Source organism: Mandrillus leucophaeus, unplaced genomic scaffold (genome assembly GCF_000951045.1).
Source record: "Mandrillus leucophaeus isolate KB7577 unplaced genomic scaffold, Mleu.le_1.0 Scaffold318, whole genome shotgun sequence".
NCBI classification, from domain to species: Eukaryota; Metazoa; Chordata; class Mammalia; order Primates; family Cercopithecidae; genus Mandrillus; species Mandrillus leucophaeus.
The window spans coordinates 2,105,254-2,121,497 of NW_012103343.1; the positions used below are offsets into that span (position 1 = coordinate 2,105,254).

The window sequence follows — 16,244 nt, forward strand, 5'->3', positions numbered from 1 at the left end:
TGTGCACTGCCTTAAACCAAAGGAGAGATTCAGACTGGGAAGATCCAACCCCAGAGCGGGCCACTAGAAGAGCTTTGCTTGGGAGAGGAGGGGCTTTGGTCAGTTAGAGCCTACACTGTTACAGCAGCTTTCTCAGCCTGCCCATGAACCCACTGACACCACCATGGATTCTGATGACCCATGGAGAGCCAGTCCTTCTAGGAAGGTGGCTCACCTGACTCTGAAGGTCGTATGATTTCTTGGCCTGGAGGATTTGGGGTGTATCCCAAACGTAGCAACCAATGCCTTTCAACCAATTCAGGTCATCTTTATACACATTCTGCAAGAAAGAGAGAACAATGAAATGTGGAAGGTATTCTGAATTTACAATTGAGCATTTGATAATTTCCTGTCAGCCGCTGGCTGTGCTTCTTGCTTAGAAGACATAGGGTAGGCCTCTCACCAGCTGGAAGGTCTTTAATTCCCAAGCCTAAAGAAGCTTGAGAGCAATATCAAAGTCTGAGTTTAGTGTTAAACCAACTAAATATTTAACATATGTGTCCAATGGCTTAGGGTGGATTCTTATACCAAAAAGTGGTTACTCATGCCACTTTGTGTTGAGAAGCAGCAAGATTTATGAATACAGGGACAACGGGAGCATGGCAGCCAGGGTTGGGGGGTAGCCAAGACAGAGTCATGGAAACTGTAGCTAAGTCAAGCTTCAGAAAGGACATCATACATCACTCAAGATCTCCTGGGCGTTTCGGACACGTATAACATTGGGTTCTTCCGGAAGAGATGTCCACTGGTGGAAATAGTGTCGATACTCCAGGTCACTGAGGATGTACTGGCACCTTTTAGCCAGCACGTGATTCATCATGTCATTGGGGATATGAACATTTGCTTTGGTATCCTCATAATGTTTTCTGTAGTTCAACTAACATGTTTTAAAGACAAAAATAAGAAAGGGATTTAAATGTAAATTATTCAGATCAATCTCTTTTAGATCCTTATTTCCCATTTAGATCAGTATCTCTAGAATAAACTAAGGTTAAAAAAATTATACTTTAATATATTCTTCTTCTTTTGAAATTTCCCATCCTTTTTTTTATTTTCTTTTTTTGAGATGGTGTCCTGCTCTGTTGCCCAGACTGGATTACAATGGTGTGATCTCCACTCACTGCAACTGCTGCCTCCTGGATTCAAACAATTCTCATGCCTCAGCATCCCAAGTAACTGGAATTACAGGCATGCGCCACCATGCCCAGCTAATTTTTGTATTTTTAGTAGAGATGAGGTTTCACCATGTTGGCCAGGCCAGTCTCAAACTCCTGACCTCTGGTGATCCACCTGCCTTGGCCTCCCAAAGTGCTGGGATTACAGGCATGAGCCATTACACCTGGCCTGAAATTTCCCATCCTTTTATAACACAGGGTAAATAGTGACCCTGATGCTTTTTCCTTTTCTTAACACAAAGCAGTCACAGTGTTTAATAGTCAGGGAGAAAGTGGCAGGGAAGAAGCACACAGCCACTAAAAGTCCACAGGCTGACTGGCAGGAAGGACTCTATGTTACTCCATTTCCCAGCTAACCTGAACCAAAGGGCAAGTTATAAATATGCAGACACGACAACACACTTACGGGGCACAAATCCCGTGTTAAAGTGGACATTTACTTACCGCACTCCTCATCTGTTGGAAATCCAGACAGTGAACCACACCAGGGAATTCACCGATCACTTTTCCAGCCAAGTAGTGACCTTTCTGCTTCTCATATGTCTCTTTGTATTTAAGCTGTAAAGTGGGTTCAACATTGAGAATCGCTGGAGTTTCCTAACCAGTCCCTTGATCCCCAGTAAAGACTCTCAAACTTAGGAGAGGAAAAGGTCATACTGACCTCACTGTTCACCAGATCAGCATGCTTGGCTCCAACAATGGGAATGTAGCGCTCATCCAGGGTGTAGCCATAGGCCTTGGTGCCCTCCCATGCCCCTTTATACAGTATCTAGAACAAAGAAATACATGGCAACAATACATTTCTTACAAAAGAAAACTTTCAACTTCTTTCAGATACCACTAAAAGAGTTGGTCAAATTAAGGTGAAACGTATGTTCAAGGCAAGGCTGAAATCTTTATCTATAGCCGTTAGTGTGTCTACCTAGAACAGGGCAGTTATTTGGTTTATTGCAAATCAAACTTACAGACTCTAGGCATTTTATTTTATTTTTTATTTTATTTTATTTTTATGTTTTTTGAGACGGAATCTTGCTGTCCCCCAGGCTGGAGTGCAGTGGCGTGATCTTGGTTCACTGCAACCTCCGCCTCCTGGGTTCAAGAGATTCTCCTGTCTCAGCCTCCCGAGTAGCTGGGATTATAGGCATGCACCACCACACCTGGCTAATTTCTGTATTTTTCATAGAGACGGGGTTTCGCCATGTTGGCCAAGCTGGTCTCGAACTCCTGACCTCAGGTGATCCACCCGCCTCACCCTCCCAAAGTGCTGGGATTACAGGCGTGAGCCACCATGCCCGGCTGACTCTAGGCATTTTATAAGAGTTGACTATATCTGTGGTCCTAGTAAAAGTGACAAGAAATTTGTACACAAGGAGAGAACTGGCAAAGATTCTTTCCCAGGCCACACGTGCGCACCATCGGCCTCCTTTAAATTAACTGAATGAAATTTTGGAGAGCAAGTTTTCCTCTTGTTGGCTAGAGATGCTGATGCATGATTACTAAAGAGGGACCAGACTTTCCTCCCTTTTCTCTATTGGTAGGTGCTCAATCCTATGTGCATCCAGAGCACTTGTTAGATTATTATTCTATCAATTTAAGTCTGTTCCCTCACTTGCATGAGCTCCTGAAGGCTTGTCTCATTGAGCTTTAGCCTCTCGTTGCCGCCTACAGATCCTGGCACATCACAGGAGCTCAAAAACACCAGCCGAATAAGTACTATTTGCCTTGAATACCATGCTACTTCTAATACACAAGACTAAGTGCAATGGGAAAATAAATAATAGGTTGCCTTATAAGTTCAGCAGTTGACAAAATCAGCCAAGCATATGAATGCAACAAGGGCTTCAAATTAGAAACTGAGTGGTTATTACATGAAAGAGAACTCACAGTGCTGTAGAGTTTTCCCATGTCTCTAGAGTGGGAGATATGCGGTGTGTCTGGTGAAAACGTGTACTTGCCCTTTGCTTTATTAAATGTTTCTTTATATTTTACCTAAGGAGAGAAAACCAAATCTTTTATTACTATAAGTGTATATTACATTTTTATAAGATTACCTAGAAACATAATCAGTCCACGTTTAGAGATTAAAACTAACCAACTGGTTGAATTTTAGTCCATTTTAGCTAAAACAATAGAATAATTTGGATAGGAATATAGATACCTAAAAGTGAATACAATTTACCACCTGCTAGTGACTTTTAAGATATACCCTCCAAAGGTGATCTTAGAATTTACCACCTCCCAATTTTTTTTTTACAAGCAATTATCTAAAGTTAACCTGATCCACCCAATGATACATAATTTACTCCCCAGTCTGTGCACTTCAGCCCGCACAAAGCAAACTTACATCACTTTGATTGACAGAATTAATCTTGGCTAAAACAATCTCTGGAGGATCTACCACACTTGTAAAGTTAGGATAGTTGTCAAGGGCATTTTTCTTATATTTGATCTGTAAAGAAATGGAGACAATTAAGACAGGTCCACCACCACAGGTTATCTACCTGCACATGGCAGGTAGGAGGGCAGGCATTAGGTTAGAAGGAGAACAGGCTTTGCATACCTGATTCATCATTTCCTGGTTCCTAGTAACCCTCACATGGTCCACAGAATCCAGGGGGATCCAGCCAATGCCTCGGAGCCACTCTAGGTCAGCTTTGTAGATATTCTGAGAGCAGGAAGAGAGGTATAATGGAGGAATAAATGACTGAGACACAGGCTTACAGAGGGCAGGTTACAATTTTTTCAAAAGCTTTTAAAGGATTTCTCTCTAGTAGTTGTCTCATTCATTCAATTGTGATTTCACCTGAGCAATATTTCTTGAGGCTATTACTGTGCATGAGGCACTATGCTTGGTGCTTTGATGAGTAAGTATAAAAAAGGAGTCTAGGAGTCGAGATAAGTCATTTATAAAGCAAGAAGTGCTATTAGATCAAGTGCTCAAATGCTATTGGAGTTGAGGGGAAGGGGCTTTTATTTTCTGCTATTGTCATAAGAAAAGGCTTACCAAGGAGGTTGTACTTTTAGATGGATTTGGTACATTTAGTCACGTAGAAGTATGTGGGGGCATTTAGACTAAATGAGGGAAACTACACAAGTAAATGTTCATGTATTGGGCAGGGGGAGTCATCCCCTGGGTCCCAGCCAAACCTATTCTTGCCCTTACGCCTTCAAGCACCTGGATTCTCCCAGCCTACTTGACATGAAAATAAGAGGAGTTGCTATTCTGATTAAAGTTCCACAACTGCCATTTTGCTGCAGCAACCAGTGAGGTTGAATGTTCAAGTTCAACATCTTTGCTGCAGCAGTCTTTGACTTCCAGGTTCCCTTTTGTTAATGATGAGAAGACCCAGGTAGCATTAGCTTCTCTGGGCACCTAAGCAACTAAGTTGATGCATCAAGTTACTATTCTGCACATACTGAAGGCTGGTGGCAGGTAGAGATCTTGATTCAGGTATCAGTGGGAGGTAGGTTATGTCTTATTCTCTATCCTAGCTTTACCAAAGCTCTGCATGAGGCATACTGGGCCCTCGTGCAACTTAATCAGTATTTCATTTCTCTTTTGCTTTGGGAACAACTTCATCAATGCCTCGAGGAATGAGATGCTTGGCAAAGCAGGAATAGGGCATGCTTAGGTCTTTAACTGTGCTTATCACCTAATATTGTCAAAACCTCAACTCATTCTCAATTTCCACCCAAGCCAATTATTATTTTCAATCAGCTGATACTTTTCCATGTGAATGTGAGTGAGGAGTTGCTGATGGCCAAAATGGTACAAAAGCAGATTAAAAAAAAATTGATTGAAAGGTATTCAGAAATGCAGTCAGTAGGCAAACCAATCAATCCATCACTGCTCCTGATCTTTCTCTACTTCATATCCAGCCTCAATTCCCTTCGGGAACAAATTATCTGTGGCCTCAAATTTTAAGCACTTGTGGATCTGGGATGTTGCTCCTCATTCTCAGAGTGTACCATGAGTTTCTAGATAATGAAGAAACAAAAATCACTTACATCGCTCTGTAGGTCATAGGCCTTTCTTGCCTGAATAACATCATTCTGGTCAGGATGACACGTCCATTGGTGCAAGTAATTACGGTAGTCAATATCACTGACAAGGGTCTGCCCCTCCTTGGCGGCCAAGACTGACTTCATATCAGCAGGTATATTGATTTTGGCCTTTGTTTTGTGATAGTCCTCTTTGTATAGTCTCTCATTCTGAATCTGGCCTGCATGCTCAAACCAAACCAGCTTAGGGTCATCTCTCATCGTCGGGACACCAACATAATGACCTTTTTGCTTCACATGGTCAGCTCTGTATTTCAGCTGGTGAGAAGAGGAGTGTAAATTCCATCAGTTTTGACAAGCATACAAGGCAGAGGGGGCTTGACCATCTACTAAGGGATATCAGCAAATTCAGCCCCCTAGATTTTTGTTTGATATCCACCCCCAACTCTGAGAACAAATAATAAAAAGCGTTGAAATAAATCCATGTGAAGAAACACCTATTTAAAAATAGAAAAATATTCTGCTGAGATAGCCCTAAAAATGATAAAAATAAATTTTAAAAAATAAAAATAGAGAAAAAACATATACTTGTTCTCTGATTCTGGCAATAGTTTTATTCGAAGGCCTAAAGATTTCAGGGAGGGCAGAGAATATAAGAAAAAGTAAATAATTTGAACAATTGCTTTTAAAGAAGCCAAGGGGGTGCGGGGGGGAGGTGGTGAAGAAAGAAGAAAGCCCAAAGAAAGATCAAAAAGGGAGCAGGTACTCCAACCATCACCAAGCCTGGCCAGGTCTGCCACACTGAAACTGAACACCTTGAAGGTGCTATCTCTGCCTTCAGCATAACTGGAATCCCTGGGAGCAAGGTCCCACTTTTGCAAAATGCACTCCCATCAGGATATATTACCTCACTCTGAACATCACTGGAGTGATGGGCATGAACAAATGGCACAGCATCTGGAGGCAAAATGTAACCTGTGGCTTTTTGTCTCTCCCAGCCTTCCTTGTAGAGATACTGAAAGACAGAGCCACAGTAAAGGGTTGAAATGAGGAGTCAGAAGGGAGGGGTAAGTTGTGTACATAATTATCCTACAGTTCCATTAAGGCCCTCCACTCGTGCACAAATACAAGGCATCTGGGTGAAACCCATACCTGGTCCAGTATCCTGGCAGCCTCCTGGGCAGTGTGCAGCAGGGGAGTTTCTGTGAGGGTGTACTTTGATTTGGTGTCATTCCAGTCTTTTCGGTATTTAATCTAAAAAAAAAAAATGAGAGGCAAGGGGCCAAGTTACTTATTAAGAAAACATCATGTTGTCCAAGCAATTGTTAGCATCCATCATTTTAATGATTAAAATCTGTATTTCAGATGATTGCACGTTGAGTGTAAGTAGATGGAAAAGCTTTGGAAGTGATATCTGCCTGATAGTGAGATTTTAAAACAGCCATATACTTACATCATCAAGGATCTCGCCACTTTGTTTCGCTGTCACATAATCAACTCTATCATCCACAGGCGTAAAGTTGAGAGTTTCTATTTTTGTGCGATATTTTTTCTATGGGAAAGAAAGCAGCTTTTAGATAGTTGTAATTCCTGGATGTGTGTGAACTGAGAAAGATACACTAAATTTAGGGTCCTTCTCTACTAGAAACATACAGTGCCATATTTGAATGGCGTCTTCTTGGGAATTTGGCTTTCTTTTTAGCATTTTATTTTTTAAACAAATGGATCAGCCTCTTATGCCTCCCACAGATTTTAAAGTAGGAAGTTTGCTTAGCTCTCAAAGTTATATAATGTATCATTACGTGTATCGCAATGCACATTTTTCCAATGGGACAAACGTTTCCCAAGTATATTGCTATTGCTGACAAAAAGATTTTTCCATTTATACAATGCCAAGTATCAGTGAATGTCCTGGATATATTATGGATGTGGTCCCATAATGTGATAGGGACAGTACATTTTCAAAAAAATATATATCCAGTTTAAATCACAGCCATTGAAATGGTTAAGACTGCTGATATTAGATGACTATATTTTAGTTTGTGCATTTTGTCACTTTCTTGGGAAATGTACTGAATGTCAGGGTAAAATTTTGGAATACCTCACTGAAGATATCCGCGGCATGTTTGGCGTGATTGACGGACACGGAGTCATTTGGCATCCACCCAATTCCACGCAACCATTCCAAGTCAGCCTTGTAAACATTCTGTGAAAACAAGGCCAGAATGAGTTCAGCAACCCTGGTCATGTAGTCCTAGTTAGGCTATCCATTAGTCTGATGAAGAAATACAATGTAAATGCTATATAAGCCAAGGAGGACATACTCAAGCAGCCACGCAGGTAATGTAAGAAAATTCATTAGGCAGCCAGGCAGTGTGACAAACTATAGCATATATTTTTATTTAAAAGGGGTTATCCTTGATTCTGTTCTGGTTATTGTTACTAAGGGATAATTCAGAGCTGCGTCCTCTGAATTTCCAAGGGAAATGGGAAATTCGACATTTGTACACAAAAATTTTTGGATTTTAAAATCTTGGCAACTTAGTTCAAAATTTCTAAACACTGTATCATTTTAAAAAAGCATGTCTGTGCCTACATCCTGTCCATGGGCTGCCAATATTTTACTGGATATAAGCTTCTATTGCTGTCTAAATTCTACAGAAGGAATATTTTCACAGTTTTCTTTAATCTGATACAATTAAGACCTGTATTCATACTACCATTTATCTCTTGATATAAAGTCTAGGTCCTTATTGGATTTGGCGATTTTGATACCATACTATAAGGTTTCACTAATATTAAATTCTTGGTGTTATGAAGTTGTAAAATGATGACAAAAGGGTTTAGTGTCATAAACTCTCTGGGATTCATGGCCAACTGAGAAGAGTTCATTCCCAAATGCAGCCCACTCACATCGCTCTGCAGTTCGTAGGCCTTCTTGGCCTGAATCACATCGTTCTGGTCGGGCATGCAGGTCCACTGGTGCAGGTAATTGCGGTAATCCACGTCACTGACCAGAGCCTGGGAATTTTTAGAGTGCAGGACGGAAAGCATGTCCGCGGGGCTCTGGATCTTGGCCTTCCATTTGGCCCAGTCCAGCCGGTACTCTCGTTCATTCTGGAGCTTGTCAGCTATGAGGGCCCAGCGGATCTTGTTGTCATCCCTGGCTGTGGGGGTGCCCACGTAGTGTCCCTTCTGCTTCTCATGGTCAAGCTTGTATTTATACTGGAGATGCAAAAATAAAGCAGATGGGTCACAGCATGTCCTCTCGATGCACCTAGGGCATTGGCTGAAAAAAAACTGAGAAGTTGAAAAAGGCCACTCACGTCACTGGCAATCTCCCTGGAGGCCTTGGCAGCCTGGATGGGGATGGCATCCAGCCGGACATCACAGCCTGCCTTCATTTCATCCCAGCCCTCACGGTAAAGTTTCTGAAAAGGAGAAAAATAAGATATCATCCTAGATTCAAATTTACCAATACCTTCAGTGGCTCAGGTGGAATTCACATCACAGGGGCAAAGTTTTGAAGTCCAAGGACTTGAGAGCAGTTAAAGAAGAGAATAGGTGAGAATTGTTCTATGCACCATGTCCTGGAACAGGTAATGGTGTCTGGAGTCCAAAGGTCTGGGCTTGACAATCTCCATTCTTTTGTTTTTATTATTTTTAATGTTTTATATTTTATTTTTATGGGTACATAGTAGGTATATTTCTAGGGTGCATGAGATATTTTGATGTAGGCATACAATGGGTAATAGTCACATCAGGGTAACTGGGTACCCACCACCTCAAGCATTTATCAAGTCTGTGTTATAAACATTTCAATTATACTCTTTTTTCTTTTTTTTTGAGATGGAGTTTCACTCTTGTTGCCCAGGCTGGAGGGCAATGGTGCGATCTCGGCTCACCCCAACCTCTGCCTCCCGGGTCCAAGCCATTCTCCTTCCTCCACCTCCCGAGTAGCTGGGATTACAGGCATGCGCCACCAGGCCCGGCTGATTTTGTATTTTAGTAGAGACGGGGTTTCTCCATGTTGGTCAGGCTGGTCTCAAACTCCCGACCCTCAGGTGATCCACCTGCCTTGGCCTCCCAAAGTGCTCCAATTATACTCTTTCAGTTATTTTCAAATGTACAATAAATTTTAAACTGGAATGATAGCCTTGAAGTAGTTGCTCATGCTTCATAATCTCGTTAATAAAAAGGGTTTGGCTTTGTTTTCTTGTGTCAGTGTATTGGTAACATTGGGATAACTTTAGACATTAGAATTTCTTTAATGCAGTAATTCAATTTATCTCAAATTCAGTTCAGTTTTGTAACCTTCAGAATTGTAAACTTTTTACATTTGTGGGTTTTTTTCAATATGGCTTTTTTGATCTTATGTGATTAATGATCCTTATCATTTGGTAATGTTAGATCTTCCGCTGAAGCATGATTGGATGTAACAGCTATTCTTTTGGTTTTAAAGAGAAGTTAACTAAAGTAGTGACTGATTTACAAGTATTTAAAAAATGTATGTAAGCATATGTTAACATTTTCATGGATACATTGTGTATTAACAAATAACAGAAAGACTCAGAAATAATAGTAATTTAAATATATAATTCACAAATCATGCCTATCAGTAGGGGAGCTTCCACAGCACAGAAAGAAGTGGATTTTAATTAGTGACAGTTTTGTAGCTTTTGCATGTCTGAAAAATGAGTGCTCAAATTTTATCCCTGTAAGCAAGGACAAGTTTTATATGAATTTTCAAACAAGCTTTGTATAAATTTTAAATGGGACTATTTTGACAGTTGACTTGTTTTCTGCACAGAAGAAAAAATATTCTCCTTATTAAAATATACGAGAAGGGCTGGGTGCAGTGGGTCATGCCTGTAATCCCAGCACTTTGGGAGGCCGAGGCAGGTGGATCACTTGAGGTCAGGAGTTTGAGACCAGCCTGGTCAATATGGTGAAACCTTGTCTCTACTAAAAATACACAAATTAGCTGAGTGTGGTGGCACATACCTGTAATCCCAGCTACTAGAGATGCTGAGGCAGGAGAATCGCTTGAACCCGAGAGGCAGAAGTTGCAGCGAGCTGAGATTGCACTACTGCACTCCAGCCAGGGTGACACAGCGAGACTCCCTCTCAAAAAATAAATAATTAATTAATTAAACTAGAAAATAGTTAATGCAAACATGTATTATGTTATCTTTTTATTTTTTGTTTTCATTCTATTTTATTATGCATATTTTTACACTATTTTTCTTATGTAATACTTTTTAATGTGAATATATATGTGTATATGTATAAATATACACATATATATTCATATGTATATTCATATATATACATTTGACAGAGTCTTGCTCTGTCACCTAGGCTAGAGTGCAGTGGCACGATCTCGCTGCAACCTCTGCCTCCTGGGTTCAGACGATTCTTGTGCCTTAGCCACCCAAGTAGCTGGGATTACAGGTGAGCCGCCACTGTGCCTGGCTAATTTTTCTATTTTTAGTGGAGATGGGGTTTCACAACATTGGCCAGGCTAGTCTCGAACTTCTGGCCTCAAGTGATCTACCCTCCTCGGCCTCCCGAAGTGCTGGGATTACAAGCACGAGCCACCATGCCCAGCCAAATATATATATACATTTTTAACTATATATAAAAAAAAAAAAAAAAGCCTGGGGCCTAAGACTCAATTTTTTCAACTACTAACTTTGAGAACATGGGAAAATTTCTCAACTTTTAAAAGTCTCAATTTACCACCTGATAAAAACAAAATAACAATATCTTACTCATGTAGTGAGCATGAAGATTAAACGAGTCACTTTAACGTGAATTTGCTTTGTTACCCATAAAATCACATACAAATATTCCGCTAAAGTTGTGCTTTCTAAAGGATGGCAGCAGTTTTAAATTGTGCGTTTAATCAAGATTACAGTAATGGTGATACACGTGTAAAGAAAATGTCTGTGCAGTTTGGTTAGCATTCAAATGGGATGTTTGATTTCTTTCAAAATAGAAGTCATTCTCATTAATATCTAAATAAAGTTAATTTACTTTTAGCATAATTTTGAATATTAGTCTTGCTCATATAGTATCTATGGTAAAGTTCTGGTGTTTTCAGCTGAGAAATTCATCATGAAAAAGAGAGCATATGAGACTTTCCAGAATTCTCCTGCCACAGATGCCTATGGATTAGGTGGGAAGAGGCATCTGCACTGCAATGAAGAACTGACTACCCCTTGATTCAGCCTCTTGACAGGAATGCACTGCACCATGACATTGATATCTGGTCCAAAAGAGAAAATACATCAGTGCCCTAAAATTGTATTTTCTTCTTAAACATTGGAAAAAATTAGTCCCCAGGTGGCTCATTATACTAGAATTTATAGAGCTGTTTGGCACATAGTGAGGAATCTTTGCTGGCAGCCTCCTTCTCTCACAAAGACATATTATTCTTTTGAAAGCGTGCAAACTTTCAAGCCTTGGCAAATTGCACTAAGGTCATACTATTCTACACACAAGCAGTTTCTGTGATCCATGAAGGTGGTATCTTCCTTGAACTTCCTTGAATTGTGTAGCCAGCCACGTAACTGGATTATCTTGTCCTCACAAATAGGTTTTTTTTTTTTTTTTTTTTTTTCAGTTGATTCTCTTCCTTTTTTAAGGCTTAAAATAACTTCTGCAAATAATGATAATTTGGCCTCTTTCTTTCCAATATTTATCTTCTGTGCTTACTCTTTTTGTTTGTTTGTTTGTTTTTTAAGACAGAGTCTCACTCTGTCACCCAGGCTGGAGTGCACTGCAAGCTCTGCCTCCGGGGTTCACGCCATTCTCCTACCTCAGCCCCCTGAGAAGCTGGGACTACAGGCACCCACCACCAAGCCCGGCTAATTTTTTGTATTTTTGGTAGAGACGGGTTTCACCATGTTAGCCAGGATAGTTTCAATCTCCTGACCTCATGATCTGCCTGCCTCAGCCTCCCAAAGTGCTGGGATTACAGGCGTGAGCCACCGCGCCGGGCATGTTCTTACTCTTGAGTAATTACATTAGCATCGATGAGAGGCTCACTCACTTAGCCAATACTTACAGCAAATGTTAAATAACGACGATGTTAGGGGGCATCCTCATTTTAATCCTGATATGAACAAGAAGTTTGGTCACTGAGGATGAGTTGGGCTTTGATTTGAGATTTATTTTTCAGTCATGTCAAAAAAATATTCACTTATTCTTTCTTAACTAAGATTTTAGTTTTAAAAAATAAGAATGGGTATTGGATTTTGTCAGATGCCATTTAAATCTAATAAAATGAGCTTTTTCTTCTTGTTCTATGGCACTATTAGGTCTCTGACTATGGGGCCCTCTTGGCATTCCTGCATGAACCCCAGTTGACTGTATCATATCATTTTAATGTAATGCTGAATTTGGTTTATTAATATTTAAGATTCCCCCCATTACTATTGGTCTACAGTTTAAATTTTATTTATTTATTTATTTATTTATTTATTTGAGAGAGGGTCTTGCCCTGTCTCCCAGGCTAGAGTGCAGTGGCATGATTATGGCTCACTGCAGCCTCTTCCTGCTGGGCTTAAGCAAGATCCTCCCACCTCAGCCTCCCAAGTAGCTGGGACCACAGGTGCACATCACTGTGCCCAACTAATTTATTTTTTATTTTCTTGCAGAGATGGGGTCTCCCTATGTTGCCCAGGCTGGTCTGGAACTCCTGGACTCAAGCAATCCCCTGGCCTTGGCCTCCCAAAGTGCTGGGATTATAGGCATGAACCACCATGCCCAGCCGGTCTATAGTTTTTAATGTGTGACACTGTCTTTGAAAAGTTCTGGTAATTGCAACAGATTTCCTTCTTTTACTAGGCTCCTGGTAATTTATTTATGTGTAGAAGTTTTGAAATCATCAAGGGGACCCTGACATTTGAAAGTAGGAAGGAAAGTGTTTAAATGCTCTCCTTAATTTCTTAATTAAGAAACCTCTTAATTTCTTGCTATATGTTTTTTTTTTTCCCTTGAGTCAATTTTGGTCATTTATAATTTTCTAGAAAACCCCCAGAGATCCATGTTTTAGAATTAATTCATATATTTTTGCAAAGAATTATAATTAATGGCCGGGTGCGGTGGCTCACGCCTGTAATCCCAGCACTTTGGGAGGCCGAGACTGGTGGATCACGAGGTCAGGAGATCGAGACCATCCTAGCTAACACGGTGAAACCCTGTCTCTACTAAAAATACAAAAAAATTAGCCCGGCGTAGTGGCGGGTGCCTGTAGTCCCAGCTACTTGGGAGACTGAGGCAGGAGAATGGCGTAAACCTGAGAGGCGGGGCTTGCAGTGAGTCAAGATCGTGCCACTGCACTCCAGCCTGGGCGACAGAGCAAGGCTCCGTCTCAAAAAAGAAAAAAAAAGAATTATAATTATTTTGAGTTTATCTGAGTCTATCATTAATTCTCCTTTCTTGTTTGTGCATCTCTTCATTCCTCTTTCACCTTCTTTGTCCCCTTATTCACAAAGGACAACTAAGGAGACTTTTGTTGTGGAGATATTGACTCACCAGTAACTGGCCTTCCCAGTGAATCACCAGGGATCTCCTCTTTGCCTCAGTCCTAGTCAAGGGCTGACTGCAAGGAGTCTTCCCCACCCCACCAAGGCCATCTTCCCTCCCTTCCATGGTCATAGTATAGCCCTGACTGGGTAACTTTCCAGACAAAAGAGAGTCTGTTGTGGTACTTACATTGCTCACATTAAGAGCATTTGCTCTAGCGAGGTTAATTTCTGGAGTATCTGGCATTATGTGGACTGAAGTTTTATCCTTGTCCCAAACCTCTCTGTACTTTGGCTGTGGAAAGAAACAATAATAACAAGATTACTTCAAAATTTCATGTCACTAGTCCCAGTACACAACTTTAATTTTCTTTTGGATTGGATCTAAAACCTTTTCACGTTAGGGCAAAGATTTCTGGAATCTTTTCACATAAGTTACTCAAATTTGGTATAAGATTTGTATTATTTCCTTTTATTAATACTTTGAGTTTTTCCTTAAAATTAATAAGCAAACCAAGACAATACTGTCAGTATTACTTAATAAAACTTTTGTTATTAACGAAGTTATTACTATTCTAAAATAGATTACCAGGTTTATTATTTCTCATGTATTTATGGCATGAATTCAATTTTAACAGAAAAAAACTAACTTACAATACTAATATTTTCAGCATTTGATTTAGCAAGGACCACATCAGGTGTGTCAACAATGCTTGTGTACTTAAGGTTCACCACAGGCGTCCGATAGACACTGTCACAAAAGATCTCCTGGGCATTTTTGACTCTCAATACTTCAGGAGACCCTTGGGGCATCCAGCCAATGCCACGCAACCACTCCAAGTCAGCCTTGTAGAGGGCCTGAAAAAGAAAACATAGGTAGAAGCAGGGTTTGTGTTTTGTTGTGTGTGTGTGTGGTAAAATGACAGTTTTTATGTTATATATATATACACACACACACACACATACACACACGTGTATATCATAAAAAATATATATAACATAAAAGATATACATATATAAAACATAAACATATATATATATATATTTTGAGACAGAGTCTCATTCTGTCACCCAGGCTGGAGTGCAATGGCATGATCTTGGCTCACTGCAACCTCCGCCTCCCAAGTTCAAGCAATTCTCCTGCCTCAGCCTCCCTAGTAGCTGAGACTACAGGCACATGCCACCACGCCTGGCTAATTTTTGTATTTTTTTTAGTAGAGACAGAGTTTCACCATGTTAGCCAGGCTTGTCTCAAACCCCTGACCTCAGGTGATCTGCCCGCCTTGGCCTCCCAAAATGCTGGGATTACAAGAGTGAGCCACTATGCCAGGCCTCTTATATTTTATCTTCCACAAACAATAATTAAAACAGAGCACTAGCCTGGCAAACATAGTTCCTCAAATGCACAATGGCATTTTATTTTGCTTGGTTTTCTGTGGCAAGGGTCTGTGGGAAGTGCCCACATGCATTCTAAAAGGCAAAGTGATGCAGAAGCAGCTCTCTGAGGGAGTGCATGGAAGACTTTTGAATATTTAGGCAATCATCATACCATTACCAATGTGGACTTGAAAGCAACAATAATGCGCTTTCTAGTAAGTTCTCCACACAGCAGCCAGAATGATCTTTTCAAAATTCAGAATTCAAATCTGATGTCACAACATTCCCCCTATCCTATGGCTTCCCATTGGGATAAACATCAAAATCCCTGACACAGACTAGAAGGGGATGAACGGTCTGGCACCAGTCCCCACCTATTCTTTCAGCCTCGTGTCATCTGTACTTCCATTGGCCCTGTGTGTCCTGATCCCACAGCCCGTCTTTCAATTCGTAGTCTCATCATCCCTCTTTAAACATGTTGGTCACCCTGAAGGAATGCCCCATGTCCTCCTAACCGACCCAACTTCTGTTCTTCCTTCATATCTCTATAAAATCAGTGCCTTCTCAGAAGAACTTTCTCGATCTCTTTTCATAGCACCATGGATCACTCTCAGCCACTCCATTTTTATTCTTTAATGAACATCTAGGTCTCAGTTATCAATGTGAACTCTCTAAAGTCAGGGGCTGTCATGTTTTTTGTTTGTTCTTGAGATGGAGTCTCACTCTGCCACCCAGCTGGAGTGCAGTGGCACAATCTTGGCTCACTGCAACCTCCGCCTCCTGGGTTCAAACGATTCTCCTGCCTCAGCCTCCCGAGTAGCTGGGATTACAGGCACATGCCACCATGCCAGGCTAATGTTTGTTTTTAGTGGAGACAGGCAAGACTGGGCGCAGTGGCTCACAGGCTGGGCACGGTGGCTCACATCTGTAATCCCAGAACTTTGGGAGGCTAAGATGGGTGGATGACCTGAGGTCAGGAGTTCAAGACCAGCCTGGCCAACATGGCGAAAACTTGTCTCTACTAAAAATACAAAAATTAGCCAGGTGTGGCGGCACATGCCTGTAATCCCAGCTACTTGGGAGGCTGATGCAGGAAAATCGCTTGAACCCAGGAGGC

General features: G+C 40.9%; 1 protein-coding gene across 2 annotated transcripts in view; it reads right to left on the reverse strand.

The window, feature by feature from the left end:
• The window catches only part of NEB (nebulin), a 223,643-nt gene that overhangs the window by 76,120 nt on the left and 131,279 nt on the right, over positions 1-16,244 (reverse strand). For both annotated transcript variants that reach the window (XM_011987847.1, XM_011987846.1), the window contains exons 78-93: positions 14,405-14,608; positions 13,941-14,045; positions 8,543-8,647; positions 8,130-8,441; positions 7,318-7,422; positions 6,670-6,768; positions 6,369-6,470; positions 6,124-6,231; positions 5,223-5,534; positions 3,775-3,879; positions 3,559-3,663; positions 3,099-3,203; positions 1,876-1,983; positions 1,659-1,772; positions 719-916; positions 215-319 (exon numbers count right to left, since the gene is read on the reverse strand). In XM_011987847.1, the coding sequence (XP_011843237.1) occupies positions 215-319; positions 719-916; positions 1,659-1,772; positions 1,876-1,983; positions 3,099-3,203; positions 3,559-3,663; positions 3,775-3,879; positions 5,223-5,534; positions 6,124-6,231; positions 6,369-6,470; positions 6,670-6,768; positions 7,318-7,422; positions 8,130-8,441; positions 8,543-8,647; positions 13,941-14,045; positions 14,405-14,608 (2,292 nt within the window). The remainder of the gene's footprint in view (positions 1-214; positions 320-718; positions 917-1,658; positions 1,773-1,875; positions 1,984-3,098; positions 3,204-3,558; positions 3,664-3,774; positions 3,880-5,222; positions 5,535-6,123; positions 6,232-6,368; positions 6,471-6,669; positions 6,769-7,317; positions 7,423-8,129; positions 8,442-8,542; positions 8,648-13,940; positions 14,046-14,404; positions 14,609-16,244) is intronic.